Source organism: Poecile atricapillus, chromosome Z (genome assembly GCF_030490865.1).
Source record: "Poecile atricapillus isolate bPoeAtr1 chromosome Z, bPoeAtr1.hap1, whole genome shotgun sequence".
Taxonomy (NCBI): Eukaryota; Metazoa; Chordata; class Aves; order Passeriformes; family Paridae; genus Poecile; species Poecile atricapillus.
The window spans coordinates 3,966,163-3,988,998 of NC_081289.1; the positions used below are offsets into that span (position 1 = coordinate 3,966,163).

The 22,836-nt window shown below is 44.6% G+C and overlaps 1 protein-coding gene across 1 annotated transcript in view; it reads right to left on the reverse strand.

Annotated features, from left to right (window-relative positions):
* LOC131573043 (scm-like with four MBT domains protein 2) overlaps positions 1-22,836 on the reverse strand; it is an 86,126-nt gene that overhangs the window by 22,466 nt on the left and 40,824 nt on the right. The window contains exons 7-10 of the mRNA XM_058826619.1: positions 11,333-11,434; positions 10,517-10,664; positions 5,691-5,773; positions 2,485-2,611 (exon numbers count right to left, since the gene is read on the reverse strand). Of these exons, the coding sequence (XP_058682602.1) occupies positions 2,485-2,611; positions 5,691-5,773; positions 10,517-10,664; positions 11,333-11,434 (460 nt within the window). The remainder of the gene's footprint in view (positions 1-2,484; positions 2,612-5,690; positions 5,774-10,516; positions 10,665-11,332; positions 11,435-22,836) is intronic.

The following is a 22,836-nucleotide window of genomic DNA, read 5'->3' on the forward strand; positions in this document are numbered from 1 at the left end:
TCATGTTCATGCACTATCCATTGAAAATACAGCGTCTCTTCCACTGGGATGTGGGGAAGAGAATGGGATGAAGGCATAGGGGAAGGACACAGCTTACTGAATACAAGATTTTGGCAGCTGACATTCCCTGAGAAACCATTGCTCTCTACAAGATAATACCATGTGGTCACTGCTAAGTTTTAACCTGAGGAAAGCTCCAGTGGGGAGCTCCATTTTCACCTGACACCACAAATCCAGGTAAGGAGTCCATGTGACAACAGTGAGTCAGTGGCAAGACACGCACTCAGTGAGCAAGCCATGAATCAAGCCCTAAACAGAGCAAGAAATCAACACAGATCCCACTGAAATGTCACCACGTCTGGGAAAACCAATTACTTCATTATTGTAATGGTGTTATTCTGACAAAACAGACTCAATTATCTTAGAGGTCCTTTCAAATCTCAATTATTCTACAGTTCTAAATTGTTATAAAATAACCAGATCAAATGTACTTTCCTGCTTACAAGCAACAATAAATGAGACATGAAGGGTCTTTTCCAACCAAAACAGTTCTATGAATATTATGGTTCTCAAGTTTACAGCTGCAGGAACCCTGAGGAGCAAGAAAGCAGCACAATTGCTGTTCTCCTCCAACACCTTGTTTGTCTTGTAAGACATATTCACAGTATTCTGTCCTCCTGGCACTGCTCCTGCCCTCTGGCAATTGGTAACCCTGCTTTCCACTTCCAACATCTCACTGCTTCCTTTGGCCTCGCTCACAGGAGTGGAAAAGAGCTTTTCTGAGACTCATTAGTTTCATCTGTTGCGTTTTATGCCACTCTCTTCTCAGAGCAAGAAATGTCCATGGGAATTGGGAGGTTAAAGGGAAAACAAGGAGACTGGAAACAGGGTGAGGAAAATGTCTGTTTCCTGCTATGAATCTTACAGGATGGGTAGAACAGAGCAGCAACTCTAGAAAACTGTAAAAGGGGAAATTACAGAAAACCTCCCTGGAGAAGTGATTAACCAAAGGGTTTTCCTCAAATTCCTGGGCTGTGCAAGGAGCGTGCATTATTACTTGTATAAATTCACACCAGAAAGCTTCAAGCTCTAAAATCTAAAATGAACCAGTAAAAATTAACAATGCAGATGATGAGTAATAAAGTAGCAGAGAGCACTGAGCATCCCATCAGTCCTGAGCTCCTCCTCCACCAGGGGGGAACCGCACTGCTGCTCATTAAACGCTGGCCCTCAAGTTTAGGGTTTTGCTACTGTACAAAGTGTGATTTATCACACAATGTTCCCTCATGTCTAACCCGGCCCTGCTTAACTCCTGTGCTCCTGGTTTATGGCTGCAGCCTGGGCTGTCAAACTGGGAAACTGGGAGGGCAACAGTGAAAGCTTCAGGCCTGTGATAAATGGTGGGACCTGAGGTCTTCAGTGAGGGGCTCCCGTGGTAGCTGGGGAGCCTTGCTGCTTCCAGAATATAAATAATCAGTTAGAAACAACACTATATTAATGGAGTCAAAAAAACCCATGCCACACTTCAAGCCACATTTATTTTAAAACTCTGCAAGCAGAGGATTTTTTGTTGTGCTTTTTTTTTTAATGCCTGTTTTTAGCATAACACTGTGCATGCTGTAGTGATGTATTCCTACAGCAGCAAAGATTTCTTTCTATTTTTGCAGTCTTTTGCATCTTTCCTGTTTACTACAGATCATTCAACTCCTGGTATTGAGACATAAAGCAAGCTTAAAGCATCTCTATATCACAACTCAAAAGAAAGAAGATGCACACAGAGTTTTTTTATGGTAAGTTGTAAAAAAAACATCCTATAAGAAATTAAAAGAGTAAAAGGCAGAGAGAAAGAGATGAGGGAAGGAAGCAAGGTGGGCGTGTGTTGCCCTCTTCCTACATCTATCCACATATTTGGCATATACACGTGAAGGCACCTGTATTTTAAGGACAGAAGTTGCCAAAACAGGTCAGATTCCTTGATCAGATGGATGTAAAATCAGCAACAGCCTTAGTGAGAATGAAACTTCAAACAGTTGGTGATTCCAGCAATTAAAAAAAAAAAAAAAGTTTTGCCCTGTGTCCAAACCAAGCTGCAGATGAGCTGTTGCTACCTTGAGCTAGAAGGCAAACAATTCTCTTAAAGTTAAAAACCAAAACCTGCCATTGCACACAGCTCTACCAAAAGCAAACACTCAGGAGGAACTGTAATACTTCGGGTTACCTGGCAATGTTTTTACCATCTTTAAGGGCTTTGATTAGAGACCTCTCCTCCTGTACAAACTATCAGGTTGGGAACTGTGGTAGAAGACTCAGTTGCACAAGTGAGGCAAGCTTCCATTCCCAGGATGAAGGTGTACAACGAAGGCAGGGTTGTTTTCATGGTGATAAAGACCATGTGGATGGGAGTGTGGAGGAACTTGCAGCTCCCCCAGATAAAGAGCAGGTAAATGTAATTCCTCAAACACAAGCAGCCTTTAGAGCACTTACCTTCCAGGTGCAGCCACATCAACCGTCCTTTCACCGAGGTGATGGAAGCAACACAAATCTCTGCAGGGTTCCTGGGGTTCACCGCCTCCAGCTTCATGTTCTTGGTGAAGCCACGGCTGAAGGATGTCTGAAAGAGTCAAGAGACAATGCTGAAACATGGCACTGCAGCACTGCACAACTTCAACCAGACCATCTGCTGGGAAGTGTAAATTTAGCATGGTTTGCTTTACACTGGAAGGGCAGAGTACCCTGAAGAATGCAAAGGCATCCAGAGTCAAATCAGAGCTGTGCTGGTGCAGCTCATAGTGAGGCAGCTGTGCCCCTGCAGCACATGGGGGTCTGTGGGGGAGTAGAGACCCACCTGCTACCCCTGGAGGACCCCTGCCTGAGGAGAAGGATACCCAAAGGAGGCTGTGACCCTGAGAGAGGAGCCCGTGATGAAGCAGGTTTGCACCAACATCCACATGAAAAATCAATGATGAAATGCATGTCATGTTCTACTCCTCTCCCTGACTCCTATGAGACTGGGAGGAGGTTGCTTCACATCAGCTCCAAGTATGTTTGAATGTTTGCCAGTGATGCATTTTCTGTTAATATGATATTACCCAGAGGGTTCCCAGAACTCCCATGCTTAAGCATCTCTCACCTTGCTAGGAAAAACTTTATAAAGCAAAAAGTCATCTCGCCTGAGACCAGAGAAACCTCTTCATACAGTCAACCCAAGCTGACTGAAGCTGAACATATTTGAGTAACTTTTTCAAGTATGCTTTTCTTCATGAAGTTTTCATGGATGGGCCCCTGAGCAACCCAGTCTAGTGGGTGGCAGCAATGCCCACGGGATGGGGGGATTGGAACTAGACAGTCTTTAATGTACCTACCAACCCAAACCATCCTGTCATTTTAAGTTGAATGAACAAAGCTTCATTGGCTGGAGTGTAGATGGATCCAGTTGCGTTCACTGCCACTGTTCCTTCCAATGTCCCCTCCTGTCACTTATTCTCAGTCTCTTCCCCATCACTACCCCTGAAAACATGCTAATGCAACACCTGCGTCCATACCAGAGCCTCCTTTCCTTGGATTTCCCTCCCCTCTTCCACCTGCTCTGCATCTCTCTGCACACATTAGCACAGAAAAGGTTCCCCCTCTGGGCTGAGATTTTTGCTAGTAATAATTGGGATGGGTAATAATTGCCACTGACTCAAAATTACACCAAACCCTCATCCTATGTGAGAAACTGGAAGCCAGGCTCAAATCCAACCCTTCTCCTATTGGTACAACACCAAGGACCGTGGGCACTTCACCTTGAATAACCACTGAGAGCTCTTTGAAACTAAAAACTCATGGCTCTGGTCTCTTTTCCATCCAAGAACATGCTGCTACTCTCAAACACAGCTTGGACTGCCTCAAGCCTTGCTCAGCACACAGATCAGCTTCACCCTGCAAAAGCTGCTAATGGCCAGGGCTGCAGGAATGCAGGCTGAGTTTGTTTAAATGCCTTTTATGTTGCCTGACAAGGAAATGCCATTTATCATCACCCCGGCTCCTTTCATTGCAGTTTGGTGCTGGAGGCTCATTTATACAAAATCAATGGCAAAACAGTTAGGTGGAGTTTATTTTACTAAGCATTTGGGCACGTCAATCCATTCCATAACTGCCTCTCCTTGTTAAAAATCCCTCCCGGGGAAACAGCTACAGCACCTCCACTGCCAGCACCACGTCTGGCTGCACAAGGTGGGAGATGCAAAAAGCTTCCATCAAAGACCCCCTCACAGCCACAAATGAAGGGGACCAGCCAGCCAGGAGGCTGCATAAGTGACAACAGAATAGTTTCCTCTGAAAACAATTGTGTTATTAAGAGTGAAAGAATAAGAGACACATGTTCATCTGGTGAATGTTTCCCTAAAAAAACAGGAGACAAAAATGCTCAGACCTGACAATCTTAGAGGATATTGTGCAGAGACTGTTCTCAAGGCTGCCAATGCTGAGAGAACAGATCCAGTACTTGGCAAAATGAAAAGAGATACAAAGGAAAGGTGGGGATGCTTGCAGAAAAGAAATGCAAAAATAGCCTCACTGTAGTGGTGTGATGCAGCACTGTCCAGCTTCCCTCAGGACTGCTGGAAATCTTTGCTTTAAGTCCCTTCAGGAAGGGGCTCTTTATAGGGCAAAGAAATCCTTACTCAGGTTTGACTCTCAGTTCAGACTGTTCATGGCACAGGTCCTCTGAGTTTGTAAACAAAAAATTCACCAATTCACTATCAAAGCTTCCAAGCCAGGCTGCCCCTGGGCTACCACAGATGAGGAAGGCCATGGAAAACCACAGCTGGTGCCTGTCTCCATTCTGCTTTCAAAAAACACCCTCAGTCCTGTGACTTCTGAACCCAGTGAAAAGCTGTACAATTCCTACAGAAACCTGTCTGTCCATCATTCACACCACCACTTTATTTTGCAAAGCCTTCTGTGCTCATTTTAGGTGCACCACTAGCATTTAGGTACCACCATCAGGAGTATTTTCAGTTATTGATGGGATCTCAATCTCCATCAGTTGAGGGGCACATGAAGGAGAGCACCAGGTTGCTGGAAAAGGCAGAAGGCTACATCTGCCTTTCCCCAAGCAATGAATACCTGTCAGATCAAGCTACACAGGACTGTCATTGCCATAAAACAGCCTGCAAAAGATGATTTCAAAAGCTGTGAAATCTTAATGGCATCCATCACTCTCACATCACTGTTGCTGCATCAAGAAAGAACATGAACTCTTGATCATCCAGAGCATCCATGAGGGTTAATCATCCTCTAATACATTTTCAACATTTAGCATTTTAATACATGTGGTTTGGTTAAATGTCTCTCCCCTGAGATACAGAGAAAACATCTAAATTGTAAAATGGGGCAAATGATAGTATGGAATTTCTTTACCTAAATTATTTTTAGTAGCAGCTGATTTAATTGCAATAACAGTTGAGATCCTTTTTGTGCTGTACAAAACCAGAGAGGGGATGAAGAGCAGGATAATTACAGACAAAGACAAGACTAAAATAGATTTTTTTCCTCTTTTAGGGATGGAGACCTGGAACACTCCCCCAGTTTCCTTCCTAAGGCAGCTTCATGGTGCTCTGGGGGAACCTCTCAAAGCCTTGCAGCACCTTTTCTGTGCAAGCTGCTTTATCTCACATGGATGGAGAGGAGCAAAAGGAAGAACTTACATTTCTAAAGCACAGGTGAGGTGCTGCTTCGGCTCCACACTGCTTCTGGTAGTCTGCCCAGTCAAAGTCCTGGCCAGAGTAACCTGCAGGAGGACAAAACAAAAAGAACCATCAGCCACCACTGCACACCACAGAAAGACGACAAAATGGGCCCCAAGCAGAAGATCTCATCCTGCCTCAGTGCAGTGCACTGCAGTGTCAGCAGGGCTGCTGCTTACCTTGAGAGCCAATGGCTTCTCCAACCTCCACTCTCACACCTCCTCCATTTCACTGCCAAGTCTCCATTAAAAAGCAGTATAACATAATTATTTTCCCCTTTTTCCCTTTTCTCTGAGCATCTCCCAACTTTTCACAAACTCGTAACTAATAAGAAGTGCCACAGTCCCAGATTTCCATGTGGGGCTAGTTATGAACTTCTTTCTCCTGCTATTAGCTATCTAAAAGATGGGATTATGAAGCTGGACATGGATTATTTGCTGGTCCCTCAGGAGTGGACAGGGAGAGGATCAGCACAATGAGAAGCTGATCCATCCTCTCTTTCAAAGCAGGAGATAAATTCTCTCTGCCTTCATGTACCCTCCCTGTCTCCCCAGCAGCTCAGGGTGTGTGAGCTGAGCCATCCCAGTAAGAATGTTACAGAAATCTGGAGCAGAGCAGGAAAATGAAAGCAGATCTCCCAGCCTCAGCAAGCAGATCATCCCTTCAGCCTCTGCTTTGAGGTAAAATAAAGGGATTATTTTATATGAGCATCTCTCAAGGAGTTCCATCAAAAAAAGACAAATCAGACCTCTGCTCATCCACTATTCTTACTTGGCAATTTAGGCAATAAATTCTTGGGACAGAAATCTTGTTGTTTTTTGGATTTTTTTTTAATTCGCTTTTGGGAGCTTTTTTTTTGCCTGCCTCTTAGTTTCTGTTTTTGCAGTGCTTGAAACCAGTGAGTGCTAATCCTGTCCAGGGGCCTGTGGATACTCTAATGACATTACTGCAGAACTACTCTTACTGGAAAGTTTCAGGAGTCACCCAAAGGCCAAATTCTCCCCTCAATCTCCCTTCCTGGCATCTCAGCCTGGCCTTATTTCACAGAACATCCCTAAATGCCTTTTGCATTGATAGTCAAAAAGGGACACTCAAGATCAAATGTGAATGAATCATTTATGACAATGAAAATTGTGGCTTTTTTCCATAGGCAAGGACTGGAATACTGAGTGTAATCCCCTATCAGTCTGCCAGGTCCCAAAAAAAGGAGGTAAATTTTTTGAAAACAACGTGCCAAGCATCCTGCTAAGATCCAAGTATCTTGGATAAGATGATTTCTAATCCTAATAATTGCATTCATGACAAACAAATTACTGAGATAAAGCCTTGAGCTAAGATGCCTGTCTCTGTGGGGCATTAAAGTGCATAATAATTAAAAAACTAAACATGCACGGAGAAGGAAAAAAAGTGCAGTTACTTATAAAGAATGTTCTTTTTCAATACAAAAAAATATCCTTGCACCGTTTTTTAACAATTTCTGCAACAGAATTTTTTTCACACTTCTTCCCCATCTCTTTTTTTATCTCCAATTTAAACCGTTCACGGATGGGTTTTGCATCTCAATTTAAGCCACACAGATCTTGTCAGAGTGGATGGAAAAGGCACATTAGAGGTGTTTAGTGAGGTACAAAAACTTGGCTTTGTTGTCACCGCACAAACATCTGCTAGCTCAGCCCTGCACCACGGGAATCACTGGAAACCCTTTTCCTTTAGGTTTCAGCAGGAATGGAACCCAGGAGAGCAGCTGGGGAGATAAGAATAACTCACTGCAGCACCACAAGGAGGATTCCAAAAGGGGAACACCCAGGAATTGACTTCAAGTAAGGCCTGATGTGTCTGTGGCCTTTTGACAGTGAGGCTGCACCTCCAGGGCTGTGTCCTGTTCTGGGCTTTCATGGCCAGAGGGACCTGGAGGGGCTGGAGCATGCCCAGGGCAGGGAATGGAGCTGGGAAGAGGCTGGAGTCCCAGGAGAGGCTGAGGGAGCTGGGAAAGGGGCTCAGCCTGGAGAAAAGGAGGCTCAGGGAGCACCTTGTGGCTCTGCACAACTCCCTGACAGGAGGGGACAGCCGGGGACATCGGGCTCAGCTCCCAGGAACAGGGACAGGAGGAGATGAAATGGCACTAAGCTGCACTAGGGGAGGGTCAGGTTGGATATTAGGAAGAATTTCTTCACTGAAAGGGTTGTCAGGCATTGGAATGGGCTGCCCAGGGAAGGGGTGGAGTCCCCACCCCTGGTAGTGGTCAAGAAACAACTTGACACTCTGCTGGCTGACCGGGTGGCGACCAAAGGTTGGACCTGGTGATCCAACTCAGAGGTCTTTTCCTACATTACTGATTCCCTGCTTGTGTGATCCTGCTCCCAGCTGCCTCCCTGAGCACACGGGGAGGTACCAGGTACCCAGTGCCTCCATCAGCACATGGCACACACACCCTGCCGCGCTGGAAGGCTCAGCCCAGGTGACAACACTGAGAGTTGTGTCTGCACAACTCAGCCACTGCTCCTCAAACATTCAACACCTTCACCGTGTTTGCCATCTCAGTTCTGGGCATGGAAGAGCCCAGCAGCCTAATCAGAAGCAAATATAACAATACAAACGTACTGGAGGTTTTTGGAAGTGGCTTTTCCTTAGTAAGCTTTACAACTAGGAGCATTATCAAAATGTTTTTTCCCCCACTTAATAGCTCATAAAACAATGATTGTGACTCTAAAGGGAAGTGGTCTATAAATCCTGCTCTAATAAATATAAACAGAGCTTGTTCAATGTTTATACAGCAGCAGTTAATGGGCATTCATTTTTGGCACTGTACAGGAAAATACTGCTCTCTATTTCAAGTAGCAAATATTTGCACCTCCTGTTCATGACCCATTTACTCTTTGTTTGATTTCAATAAAGCCCTGATAGGTGAAAAGGCAAGAGAATGAATATCAGACAAATAAAGGACTCTGAACTCCAATATCCAACCTGGTACATTGTTCTGATGAAAAAAACCAGTCGATTTTGAGATCAGAAAACCTCCTTGTCAACCCTAAATTAACCAGGGGTTTGGATGCTTTTCACTTTCCATATGATTTCTTTTTTTGGTGGTTTATGGGGTTTTTGTTGTGTTTAGCTTGTGTTTATTTTCAAATAACTCATTCTAAGATCTGATTACATTTTAGTTAACTCAAAGAATGTCTTGCCCATAGAAAAGGTTTCAAGGTGCTGAAATTCAGTTTGGACATGCAGCCCTTATACACAGCACAGAAAATAGAGCAACACATAGAACACATCTATCTGCCACTGGCTTCATGCCTTTTTAATAGTTTCCCCCCAGGATTTCTGATCTCACAGCAGAAAGCAAATTGATTTTCTCCAGGGGAATAAGGAGAGAGACTTTCTGTACTTTCTCAGGTGCCCAGGTGGATCCCAATAACCAGGCATCACATGAAGCCAGAGAATCACAGAATCACAAAATGATTTGGGTTAAAAAATGACCCAGTTCTACCCCTCTGCCATGGGCAGTGAGACCTCCCACTAGACCTGGCAAAGTCAAAAAATATTCACATGACAGATGCTTCAGATATGTCTTAAAATGTTGGCATCTAAAAGATAGTTCACACACACTTGACCCATAAAACACCATCTCAGACAGGCTTTGTATCAGCATGGATTGGAAATTTTTAAGCCTATGGTCTCCTTCAGTTAATTATCCAGCCTGGGGCAAGCTGCATGTGCATTTTGGTGGAAAAAAACCCAAAATACTCCATTTATTTTCATTTTTGGCAACTTTTCCAGTCAGTACAAGTGAGTGCTTATACAGGCATTATCATTACACCTGGGTTTCAGTAGGAGAGAGCTAAAGCCCCAGAGAGCTGATTTATGCCAGCAGAAGCAGCAGAGCGGTCATGGATGCACCACATGCAGCTGCATGCACAGGGCTCCAGGACTTTGGTGGGAATTTCAAATTACATGTGCTAAAGAAGCACTCTGGATACACATAAGAGGATTCTGGATCTGGTAGGGAGTAACCCTTCCCTTCCCTTGGCAGCATCATGCTTTTTCCAAAATGAAGACAGAAGTTCACACACAAAACTAAGCTTGATTTTTTTTTTTTTAGGCATTTCTTTCTCCCAAGCAACACTGATTTTTGGCAACAGACCAACAACCCAGCCAGTTTCAAAAACCTGAAATTCCAGAGAACCAACACATTTTTCAAGCAAAGAAATATTGCTAGGGCACCACAGGTGGTTGTCTGAAGTTGTAATTAACTCCACTGATACAAAGTTGAGGAACAGCAGGGCTGGACACTCTTTCTCCTGGCTCTGACCTAACACGGCTTGCAGTGTGCCCTGGGATTTGTTGAAACAGCCAAGGAAATCCCTCCACATTCCCAGGCAGGCAGCTGTTTTTAGCTCAGACATTCAAATTTAGGAGCTTTGCTTGGCCTCAGTGTTTTACCAAGGTGGATGAAACAGGGTTTGCCTCTACAGTGACTGGACTTTCAATGCTCCTTTTGCTCTCTACACACACAAAGAACTTCTAGGATTCATTCCACAGGAATTCATGAGGATTTCACAAGCCTGAATCAAGCTTCAAAGCACAGGGACATCACCACAACACACATTTGTTGAGATGTTCATGGGCTGGTAGGAGCCAGAACAGCTCCAGTCACTCCAGAGAACTGCTCTGTCTTGAGATACTTCAGCTGATGCTCTGCAGCAACCACCACCACAATTCTAAACGCAATAATAACAAACAAATGTCCTTCAGAGTAAACCCAAATATCACTGAGAAGGAATACAAACCCTTGGGAGGTGTGAGATTGACTCCGTTTTTAAGGCACCACTGTATTGGCAAGATCCCCAAGGAATCTGCATGGCAAAGCATCGAGATTTTGCTGGGTTCAGGTCTCAAGTCATCAATGGTCACTTGTAAATAATGATTGTTAAAAACCTAAGGGGTGAAAAAGAATAGACCAAAATCAGGAGTTAGATTTGCTGCAACATTAGGTAAAGTAGCAACCTGAAAGAGCCAAACCTGGGGATCAAACTACAGAAAATAATTTGCTCTCACCTAAACCTTTTCATCAAAGTGCTTCTACCCAAGAGATCAAAGCCTGATAGGTTTAGAGATAAACCTATTTTAGAGATAGGTGAAATGGAGCAGTGGAAAGTGCTGAGGTTCAGGGTCCCAAAGTTGAGTAGCAACTGGAGATGATCCTGAAGACCCCAGAGCCTTCCTCTCTCTTGCATTTGAGTGTGTGGATTATATATCCAGCTACAACCTCCAATCAGCTGTTTCATTTCCGCAGGTTTCTCAGATGTACAGGGAAAATGCATATGGATGGAGGGGAGACAAAGACAAAAGAGGGATCCTTCTTTTTGCATGCAAGTGGTAGATGAACATGCTCATCCCCACTGGTTTTAAGTACATGGAATTAGCTGGTGATGCTTATGGGAAATAAAGAATTAATTAGGAACATCCATGGATTTTAAACCTATTTCTTAATGTGTTCTCCAGCCATTTAAGTATCATCACCCTTGTTTTTTTTCTAAACGTGGTGGAAATCAGGAAGGTTTTCCCAGTCAGGCTCTTTTCAGCCCTCCTTTCTGAGCACTCACCTTGGTCACTGATGCAGGACAGATATGAAATGGCTCCCTCATATTCACTGCCTCCAGCTTCATCCCCACAGTGAAGAAATGGTTTCTCAAATCAGCATGGTCCTATGGGAAGAGGAACACGTGGTGACACCAAGAAGGAGCCAATACAACTTAAAATCTATTTGAAAGGCATCCATGTGGGTTTTCTCAACTTATCTGGGCCTATGTTCTTTTCACACCAACCCAACCACAGAAAGAGAGGGAACAACCTCAGTCCTAGAGGACACATCTACAGCACCAAGCCCACCATACCTAAAGCACAGGGTATGTCCACCTCAGCAGCACCAGCAACCAACCAGAATTTGGTCCACAAGGAGACTGTGCTCACCAAAATGAGGACCTGGCTGAGAAACTGCTGCTTGAAAATCTCCAGTGGGCAGAGCCTCTCCACCTCTGACAGCCACCACCCTCTGGGAGCAACTGAGAGTTCAGATGTGCCAAGACCCAAACTGAAGCACCCCAGAGTAATGCACAAGATGGATGCAAACAGCTCAGCACAAACCTGATTTACCCTGATGGATGCCCAGCACCTGCAGGGCACCAAAATAAGCACCTGGTCTCCATGATGGCAAGATGGAAAGGTATTTTTTTTCCAGCCAGGAGACTGGAAATGGATGAAGGCTTGGACAGTGAACTCAGACCCAAAATGTGGGCAACTAGAGAACAAGATGGGAAAACAGGCAGCTGTGTTCATGTGCATGCCCAGCATAACACTTCCACCTGGGATAAAACCTGGTTGCACCCACAGGCTACACGCAGAGGGTTCTGCACAGCAGCTCTGGGGATGCAGGATGCAGTTCTGAAATTCAGAAGCAACCCAGATTCCTCAGTTTGCCACCAGTTTAGTGTTTAAACACCTAATTACTCCATCCCTTGTGATCCCTATCTAACAGTCACACAAGCTGCCACCCTAATTCCAGGGTAATGACTGCATTTTGTGTTCATTCAATAAAAATGTCCCACCGTATTTCTAAACCACTGGTGCATTAGCCAATACAAGCATAAAGAGAGATGATGTTACATTTAGCACACACTCACAGACTACTCTGAAATACACGCAGAAAGCTTGCTATCTAATAAGTGGTTAGCAACAACAATCCCATCTACATTCATTGCTACACGTGGTATTCTTGTTCTAGAGTGATTTTCTATTGATCCGAAGTTGCGTTTCACTGTGCTTTCTTTTCCCAAGAACTGTCTGCACTTGTAAGGGCTTAACAATTTCTATTTTGGGATCTTACATTCCAACTGCTAGTAGAGATAAGGATTTTTACAAGCTCTAACCACAGCTAAATGAATGGTTGTTTTCATCTTACCAACCTGCAGTGTTATGGAGCCCTTTTCAGTGAGAACCAAAAAGCAGAAAAAAAGACCAACTGAACTATTATGAATTTTGTCTCAAAGCAGAAGAAAATACTGATGAGGAAAGTCAGGAATATTTAAGAATAATGGCCCAGAGCCCAAGGAATTAATGGCTGAGGAAGGAGCATACATCCAGGAGTTCGAGTATCATTTTCTTAAGGGCATGCAATGATAGGATGAGGGAGAATGAATTAAAGCTGTAAAAAGGCAGATTTAGATCAGGTATTAGGAACAAATTCTTTACTGTGAGTCACTAGAACAGGTTTCCCTGAGAAGCTGTAGATGTCCATCCCTGGAAGTGTTCAAGGCAATGAGGTTTGAGGTCCTACCAAAAACTGCCACCTTTAATACTGAGAAGGCTTCAGAGAGAAGAGATGATGGCTGCAGAACTCCAATATCAGCAGGACTGAACTTCAAACTTCTAAAGGAAAAGTAGCATTTGGACTGGAGGGCTGCCTCCTTCTGCCTGGGGATCCACACTCCGAGTCTCTTAATCCTTGGGGCGAGGTTGTAAAGAAAAGGCAACTTTGCAAAATGTGCATCTGGAATCAGCATCTCCCCACAAACGCTCCATGATTCAACTCACGCTCAGATCCAGCCTCAATACGTAATAAGCCAAGATCCACCAAAGTACTTAATCATGTTTATCTTTAAACACGCAAGTAGTTTAATCAACTTTTAAAGTGATTTGTTGATTGAGACCAAAATATACTGACACCGAACTATACTGCTTCTCCTTTTTATCTGAATCATTTTCTTTGGTGTTTCTCCTTTTATTTGTTTTGGCTTTTTTTCAAAGGGGAAAAATAATCAGATAGAGGGGGGAAAAGCACTAATAATATTTAAAAGTATTTTACTTCAAAGGCGCTGTGTACCTAGGGATCAGATCTCCCGTGTCATTCAGCACAGCAAGTAAGTATTTCCCCCATTAAATTAGTAGCAAGAGTGAAATCACAAGGGGAGTTCATGGGATCTCAAGTACATCCACTTTTTGAGGGTCAAAATCCTCTTTGAGGCAGGAACATGCATTTCTTTGGAGAAATGCTGTGGAAGTGAAAACCCTTTCTGTGTTAAATGTCATTTTTTAGATGGAAAAGCTTTCATGGAGAAAAAGCCTTTGTATTGTACCTCTCTGGAAAATGGTCAGGGTCTGGATATTTGATCTGCCTTGTATACTGGCTAAAGAGAATCATCAGAATTTACCAAAGCGGCTTTGTATTTTTGCAGACACAAAAGGAAAGAAAAAAGATTCCTGATGCCATTCTCCGGTTCCAGTGCTGGAGCTGCCTCAGCCAGCAGGGAATTACTCAGGATTTGGCATATGCTCCTCTTCAAAACTCCAATTAATTTACATAATTTCTAAGAATAGGTTCCAGAGAAGTGATGGCAAAGCTTTTAATTAGTATTAGACTCAAAGTGATACACTGGATAATGAACTGCTCTCTCTTCCCTTTATTCACGTTGACAGGAACAACGCCTGTTTAATAAAAGCAGCTACAAGGAGAGGACTAGAGGGGTGAGACTTTCTCCTGGTCCCCGCCAGGCTCTGCAGCTGAACAAAAGAATTGCCTAAAATGATAATGGGTGGCAGAATTCAACCCTTTGCTGCTATTTCACAGCATTCAACACCACCAGCAAGGATGTCACCAGCCATTATTTTCCAGCAACTTCTCCAAGTGACTTTCAATTTCCTTTGAAATGGAGATCAACAGGCAGAATAGTTTTGACCAGCTGGAGCATTTTAAAGCCTCATGCATGGTGGGCCTTTACTCCTACTGGCAGTCAGTGCCTCCCAGGAGCAGCCCTGCTGACCACACAGAAGTTTGAGTTGTATATTAGGAAAAATTTCTACACTGAATGGGCTGCCAAGCACTGGCACAGGCTGTCCCAGGAAAGTGTTAGAGTCACCATCCCTGGAGGGATTTAAAAGTTGTGCAGATGTGGCATCTGGGGACATGGTTTAGTGGTGGGCTTAGCAGTGCTGGGTTAATGGTTGGACTCGATCTTGGAGGTGTTTTCCAAACTAAATGAGGCAATTGATTCTGTGATTCTATAATTTATACCAGTAGATAGCCTGTCCTGGGGTTCACAAGCCCTGAGAGGGCAATGGAAACACTCTCTGGCTGCTGAGATGCAGTCAAGTAACCCGGACGGACAATTAACAAGGACACAGGAGAGTCCCTTACAGCAAAGTGAAAAATCATGCCACAAAACATTCAACAAATTAACGTGGCACGGGCACCACAGCTGCTCACTCCAAGGGTCACAGTCTCTAACATGATGGATTACAGCTCCTGGGTAATGAGTGGAGCACTGCTAAACCCCTCAATGAACGTCTGTCACTCACAGTCCAAACCCACTGGCAATAGCCAGAGCTGTCACAGCTCTCACTATAATCCCAAAAAAGCAATTAAACTCAGCCCCATGCTCACAGCTTTAGAGCAGGGGGTGCATTTGCAAATGCACAGTCTGTGACCCTCTGGGCCACCTGAAAGACAGCCCTGCTTTGAGACACATCTGTATCATGATTTCCATCTTTACATGGCTTGTGTTTCTGTAATTATTCTGTAAAAATTACTGATGGCCTTTGCAACAGCTCACTGCATCCAGCATCACACGCAGGACTGGGAACTGAAACATCTGGAGGTCAAGTAACAAGTCAGCCACAGTGCTGGGAGCAAAAACAGGCTCCAAATTCCCAGTCTTCTTTCTTCAGGGTCTGAGATGGCCACATAATTTTCTCCCTCACAGCTAACAAGCCACCAGCAGTGTGGATTTCAGAAATGCCAAGTGACATGGCAGCCTAAATGTCCCTCCAAAAGACATCCACAAACAGATTCAGAAAAGCATTGCAACTCTTAAGGATGTCAGTAAGCCTTAGGGGAGTACCTGTGTGAGTGCCATGCTTAAGTCCTGATAATTAAGTCAGTAAGTATTAGTTTTAGGTGATGGACTCAGAAAGAGAAATTTCAAAATCATCACTGCCATTTGTCCAACCTGGTGGCTAAATACCAGGTCAACAAATGTAGTATCTGCTAAAAAAATGTAATTTGGGTGTAGATAAACTCCATTTTGTCCATATGACAAGAGTAGGGCTCAGGTAATTTTACAGCACACTGGGTAAAGCTGATAGAGCAGGGGGACCTGGCTAAGCTGCTTTTGTCTGACACTCAGGGAAGCTGCATTCTGGGCTGGTTGCTCTGTGTCCCCAAACCCAAGGAAGAGCATCACTTTCCAACTGTGAAATGTACATTTTCAGCCCATTCTGCTCAAGACAACTGGAGTAATACAATTTTAAATGCAGCAGCTTACACTGTATGTAGGAAAGTGCAAAAGTCTCTCATTTGGGTCTAATTTTCAAATTTCAGGCTAGTTTTCAAATATTCTTAAAAGCCAGGGCTCTTTTAGTCCGGAACAGTCAGAAGCACACAAATTACAAAACTGCAACTTCATGCAAAATTCAGAACTGAGTTTCAATACTGGAAAGTTGCAAGGTTGAGAGGCTGATTAGAAACACTGACCACTTAAAAATTTATTGACCTGAGTTTCCTTTAACCATAACTCTTGCTTTCAGTCCTACCTCTCCTGGTTAACCCAAATAAAGAATACAGAGGAGCAGAGCCCATCTGGTATAACTGGGAACATATTAGTTGATTTGGTTCTTATTTTCGAAGAAATCACCTCCCCTCCATGTTTTCTCTAATTTCTCCAAGAAACTGGCTGTTTCTAATAGCCTAATTTTAATCACAAAGCTCACCTCTGGGAGCCAGTCACAAACACAGTAATAGCAGTGGTTAAACTGCCTCCACAGGAATCTGGCATTTGTTTTTTAATTGAGGAAAAAAAAAGGAAATAAAGAAAGAAATGCTACCAAATATAACCCTCTGCATTATTTGCAGATGAATCAGTCTTGTTTGTGATTCACCAACTTCCATGGCTAAACATGTAGCAATTTTCCCGGAAGGTGCACTCTCTGCAGGGAGACAGAAAGCCCCTGTAAGACATAACACGTGCAAATTGTCCCCTTGTTCTGACAAGAGCCATCAGAGGAAGGCCAAAATGTAGAGATGTGGGGTGAGGATGATGAGGAAAGCGTGCTGGGAGGGAGGTTTTAGAGACACCATGACCCTTAAACAACGAGAACCAGCTACAAACTGCACCTACTGAAGAGCCCCTTGAAAAACTGCAGATGCTTCTGCCGAGGATTGGATTTAGCCCTACAGATTTTAAGCTCTTCTTGTTGAATAAAAAATAGTTACCATAGAAACAGCAACATTGCAGAGTAGCCGGTCGAAATCCAAGCGCACCTTATCCGTATGGCTCGGGTCGCTGCAGATGGCATTAGGGCAAAGATCCCCTCCCACACAGCACTCTGCTTGGGCACTGGAAGCATGGGCAGAGGTAAAAGAGGTGGATATTCATCCACTTGGGATTTTTTTGGTGTGTTTGGTTTGAGTTTTTTAGCACCTCAGAGCCACAGCACTTCCCAAGCATTTGCTGGTGAGACCCGGTTGTGTTACACGCCCAGGTCCCATTTCACAGGGGGTAAAGTCACATGGAAAGGGTGGCACAGGTGGGAACAGCTACCTGAGTGCTCAGAGTGAAACCAGCAGTGTCTCTGCTCACACCCCCTCAACACACAGCCCCTCGACTGTGAGGAGGGACTGAGGCTGCCCTCGGTAACATCATGGCAGGAATCGTTACTGAGAAATCAATAGGAATTTGTTAGAGCAGAGAGGATCAGGATCATTCAATGCACATTGTGAGCTGCAACCACCCTGAAAAACAGCTACGGACCACAGCTGCTTTTGCTTTCTTTGAGGACATGAATTCATCTTTAGATCATACAATAGCAGACTCATGGAATGGTTTGGGTTGGAAGAGACATTAATGATCGTCTCATTCCAAAGCCTCTGCCACGAACAGGGACACCTTCCACTATCCCAGGCTGCTCCAAGCTCTGTCCAGCCTGGTCTTGGACACTTCCAGGGATGGGGCAGCCACAGCTTCTGGGCAACTTGTTCCAGTGCCTCACCAACTCCACAGGAAAGAATTTCTTGCTAATATCTGATCTAAACCTTTCCCCTTTTCAGTTTTAAGCCATTCCCCCTTGCCCTATCACTATACACCCTCACAAAATGCCCTAAAATGGGTGACTTTTAGGTATCACCCACCCCATACATAGGAGCAGATGATGCTGTAGGCACACATTAGCCCCTCTCAGTGTAAAATGCTGCCCAGGGGAGTGGAAGGCAGGAGCTGAGGATGTCACAAACTCCCTCACACCATGCCTGCATGCAGTGATTCAATAAACCAGGCTCTTTTGCTGACCTCTCCCCATCCTGAGAGACTCCAGCATTTAATGAAGAAAACCACACATGCAAGAGGGACAAGGAAAGCTGAGGGACCTGGTTATCATCCATCCCATCTGCTTGGCTTGAAAAGCCTCTAGCATTTCTCTCCCAACCATGACTTTCATATGGTGCTGCCAAACAGACCCTGGGGGCACCTCAGACAGGGCCTGGCTTCACCCATCTCCTTGGACTGCTCCCCCAAACCAAATCCTTGCACAGCCCTGCACAGTCAGAAGGGAGCTGGAGAGGGCTAGAGCTGCTCACTGCTCACAGAGGTACCACCAGGCTCCATCTCACCCCTTGGTATCAGAGACATCCTCACTCCCTCTGTGGTGTCCCTTGGTTCTTACAAAGATAAATGGTTTCAATGGAGCTGAGGCAGGAGTAGATCAAAAGGCAGCAGAACAACAGAGGGATTGGGAAGCCATGCACGTCTCCCAGCCAGGCAAACAGCAGCCATGGAAAAGGGCTGGCGAGCCCACGGATGGGGAAGAACAGATGGAGTATAAATAATCTGGCAGCCTGCAGACAACACGGCAACTCGCGGGTTATTAAAGCGCAGCGTGCGGAGCCAGGGCCAGCCAAGCCATCAGGGCATGAAGGAGCTCGGGATTGGGGTTTGGCTTCCAAGGGAAACCAAAGGCACACTTGTGCAAAGGCTGCTGCATCAGCATGTGCCCACTGAGGGGGGATCAGGACAGAAAAAAAACCCTGTTGGACTTCAAGGCTACTTATGCAGCCAGGTCAGGATTGTCTCTGAGTTGAAAGTATCCCATGAGTTTCTCTCATTTAAACTCTTCCAGAATATGTAACACTGGAAGAAAACACTCTAAAACACCCAAAATGTTTGCTAAATTCTGAGAGATATTATCTTCTTTTTTAAAAAATAAAAATCAAGGTCTTAGAGGAAGTGTCACTCTTACTCTCACTACTAAAATGTACAGTTCATCCAGCAGAAAAAAACATTTTTTTTTGGTAGGAAGGAGTCCTGTTTAATATTTGTCTTCAGGCTTGTGAGCTTAGAACTAGAAGCACCACTCTGTCCTGAATTTCAGGGGCAGCTCTTGCCTGGGTGGTGGATGGTCCCTCCATCTGTCTCCTTAGGAGAGATCTGTCCCAACTGATTCCTTCCATGCCATTAGTTTTAGTACTAATTAATACTATTAACTGGTAACAGGAGACATCCAGAAGCTCCAGTCAGAAACAGGGGAACACTGGGCTGGGCATAATAGCGGGTTTTTTGCTAGAAAGATTTAGAGCTGAAAAAAACAAACAACTTCAGGAACAGAGGAGAGGAGGGTAGAGGAATGGGACCAAAGGCTATAAATCAGCAACTTCCACCTGTCTTAGATATCACCTCTCTCCCCTAGGTGCTCTTCAAGTAGTTTACCAGGGTTTGGTTTAGGGATGTGGCTGGTAACAGCTCCATCCAAGCCAGTTATCAGGACTCACTTCACAGGAACTGGGAACAGGATGCCAATATGCAAAATCCATGGAGACATGATGAGCACCCCAAATTCGGCTAGGATTTAGTTGCCCAAGCAGAGGTGTCTGAGGTGAGGATCCATAACATCTGCATGGGACCCACAGATCTGGCACAGGAGACTGGAGAAAGCAGAATGGGAGATTAGAGAAGATATCCACGATCTCCTGTCTGCCTCTCTCCAGGAAACTGAACCCATCCACCTTGTACAAGCTGCTGGGCTCTAACTCTAAAATATGCACTGATTTGTAATATTAGGGCTGTTTTTGGAGCATGGCTTCCTCTTAAAGAGCACCAGCAATGCCAGCACTGAAGCAAACCACTGAAATTGCTCCACATAACTCAAAATCAGGCCCCAGTAACATTCTGACCATCTTTTTTCACAATAAGCCCTGACCATTTTATCAGATGTCCTCTGAAGCCCAAGCCATCACTTATGACGAGTACCAAACCAAGAGCAGGGGCATCCCAACAGCACCCTGAAATCAGAGCAGACACAGCAAAGGATACATGTCCTTGGGTTGTGGCCCAAGGTTTGGAAGGATTTGTGCTCCTAAGCCATTCAAACATCCTTGAAAAAACTCTGTCTGTATTTATTTTTCTTCAAGGATCAACATGTTTTCTGAAAAGCAGGGAACGACAAAATAGCAGGTGCGTTGCAAAAAGCTTTTGTGAAGAGGAAAATTTATGCCAGGATGTGCAGTTTGCAAAACACTATGTTTAGTAGCTGCATAATAGCAGCATTTTCTGGCAGTTAAACATCACGTTCCTTTCTCAAAGGATCCTAAAGCATTTTACAAACACTTCCAACATATGGCCAAGTGTAAAACAGCACCAGGGAAAAAAAAAAAAAAAAAAAAAAAGAAAATCCTGTTTGCAGCCTTCTCCCTGATTTCTGTAACCAGCTCCTGTGGTCTGGGGTACTCTCCCTGGATGCCAAGAGGGGATCAGGGCTGTGCTGCTGCAATAGGTTTTTGGAGCTGCTGCTGAAGACCACCACGTGCCAAGCTCAGCTCTGCCACACTCCTGAACATTGATAATTCAGTCTCAAACCCATGGTTTTTGAGTTCTCAGGCAGAACCCAACCCTGTGATACCAAAACTGAGGAGTGTCACCGCTGACAGCAGCAATGGGCTGACAGACCCCTGAGAGCAGCTGTTTCTCACACGGCAAACGTGGCTCTGCTCTGCCAGTGCCACCTCCTGGGGACAGTTTGCTGGCATCACAGTGACACTTCCCTCAGTCATGCAGAGCTTTAAGGACAACACGGATTTAAGTCATAATCCAGCCCAGGGGATTTACTCATGAAGAGCAAGCACACACCTACACCCTGCTCAGCCACGGAAATCTGCAGGGAAATGTGGGAAAACCAGAATGTAACTGCTCAGTGTGCAGTCACCATGCCTGCCAAAGTAGACATTTTCAGCTTTCCAGAAGATCTCTAAGAGTTGCCAGCTGTCAAACCTTGTGTTTTTTATCTCATCTAACACATGACAGCTACAGTAGCAAGGAGCCCCAGGCACAGTGTAGAAACAATACTTCTGTGCTGGGTTTGAAAATAAAATAAAAAAAAATTAAAAATAAAAAGAAGTTATGAAAGACACCTTTGGATAGGACACTCTTTGCTGGGATCTGGGATTCTACTTGAAGGTCCCACACAAAATCACTGGCTTTTTTTGCAAGATCAGTTGAGTTTACTCTCAGATAGTCTCCTAAAGCCTTAATTCATGTTTAAGTCATTACTAGAGGAAGACTTGCTCAGAGGCACAGATGACATCTTGTCTTTTTGTCCTTAATTAAGATGTACAAAATGGGGTTTATTCACCCTAAATGGGCAGAATAAAGTGATGCCCACACACAAAAACATTATTCAGTCTCCTGCCTTCCGAGCACCAGAACCAGGGCTCAGACAGCACCAAACTCTGAACTCTGCTCATCTTGTGCTCACTTTCCACATTATGATAAACAAAGAAGTCCTAATGACCTAGTCATGGACCTAAACATCGACATTTTTGCTGCATTTGGCCCCAAAATAACTCTCCTCTTGGGCCATTCAAGCATTCCAAGGTTTTGCATTGTCTTCTAAGAGGAACATCTTTGCAAGCTCCAACCACACAGCACAGGAACTGGAATTTGCTAAATTCAAATTTATGACCTGCATGCAATAATTAAAATAAGTGGGTATAAGTCTGGCACGCTGGCAAGAGGCAGCAACACAGCTGTTAGTTATAAACTTTTCTTTAAAAAAGGATGTTTCATGAGCCTCATCAGAAACATTCTTCACTCTTTCACATAGACAGGAATAAAATTTACACATTAGACATTCCCTTTTGTGATTTAATCCCTGCCCCACACAAAGCATTTTTGATCTTGAAGCTGCCAATGCAAACTTTTAACAGAGTTGGCAGATGGAAGCCTTGGATGAGATGAGTGGCAGAGACCCAGAACTCTCCACACACCACTTCCATCCCAAAACAGGGCTCCTCGAGCCCACATACCAGCCCAAGGCCAACACAAATCTTCCCTCTTCTCCCAGCACAGCAGAGCTCCCACACTGCCAATGAGCCACTGCCTGGGCTATTAGCAAAGTGTCCCCAAATTAATGTTGCTAATTTGAGTGCGCAGCTGGGTGAGGAGCCTGGATTCCTCACGGGAAGCTGCTGGCACATCCCTGCAGGGAGGCTGAAGGTGGCACTGGGGTTTTGTGGCAGCCAGAATGGGACGTGATAAGAGCCTTATTCCAGTTATAGAACCATAAAATTGTTTCAGTTAGAAAAGCCCTCTAAGATCAAAGTCCAGCCAATTCCCAGCACTGCCAAGACCACCACTGAGTGCCACATCCACACATTTAAGGACATTTAATTCATCTTTAGATCATACAAAAGATCACCACACATGAACTGCACCAATTCCATGGATGTTCTGGAGTATCCCAGTGCAGTGCCACTCAAGAAACCCACAGGGTCCCCAGGCTGGTGGTGGGGAGGGCAGCCTGGTCCAGCAGGTCCCCAAGCAAGAGGTGACACTGGAGACATGGGGTCACTGCTGTGCTCCCACACACCTCCCTGAGCATCCTCTCACTGCCCATCCCACCCCAGCCAGGACAGAACTGTTGGAAGCCAGGCAGGCACAGCTGTAAATCAGGATTATCTGGAGCCACCATGGTTAACAGCAGTTTTGATTCACATGGGAAATTAAAGCCAGTGCCTTGGGGCTGAAGCACCAGAGTGAGAATTAAGAAAAAAAAAAAAATTAAAAAAATATGT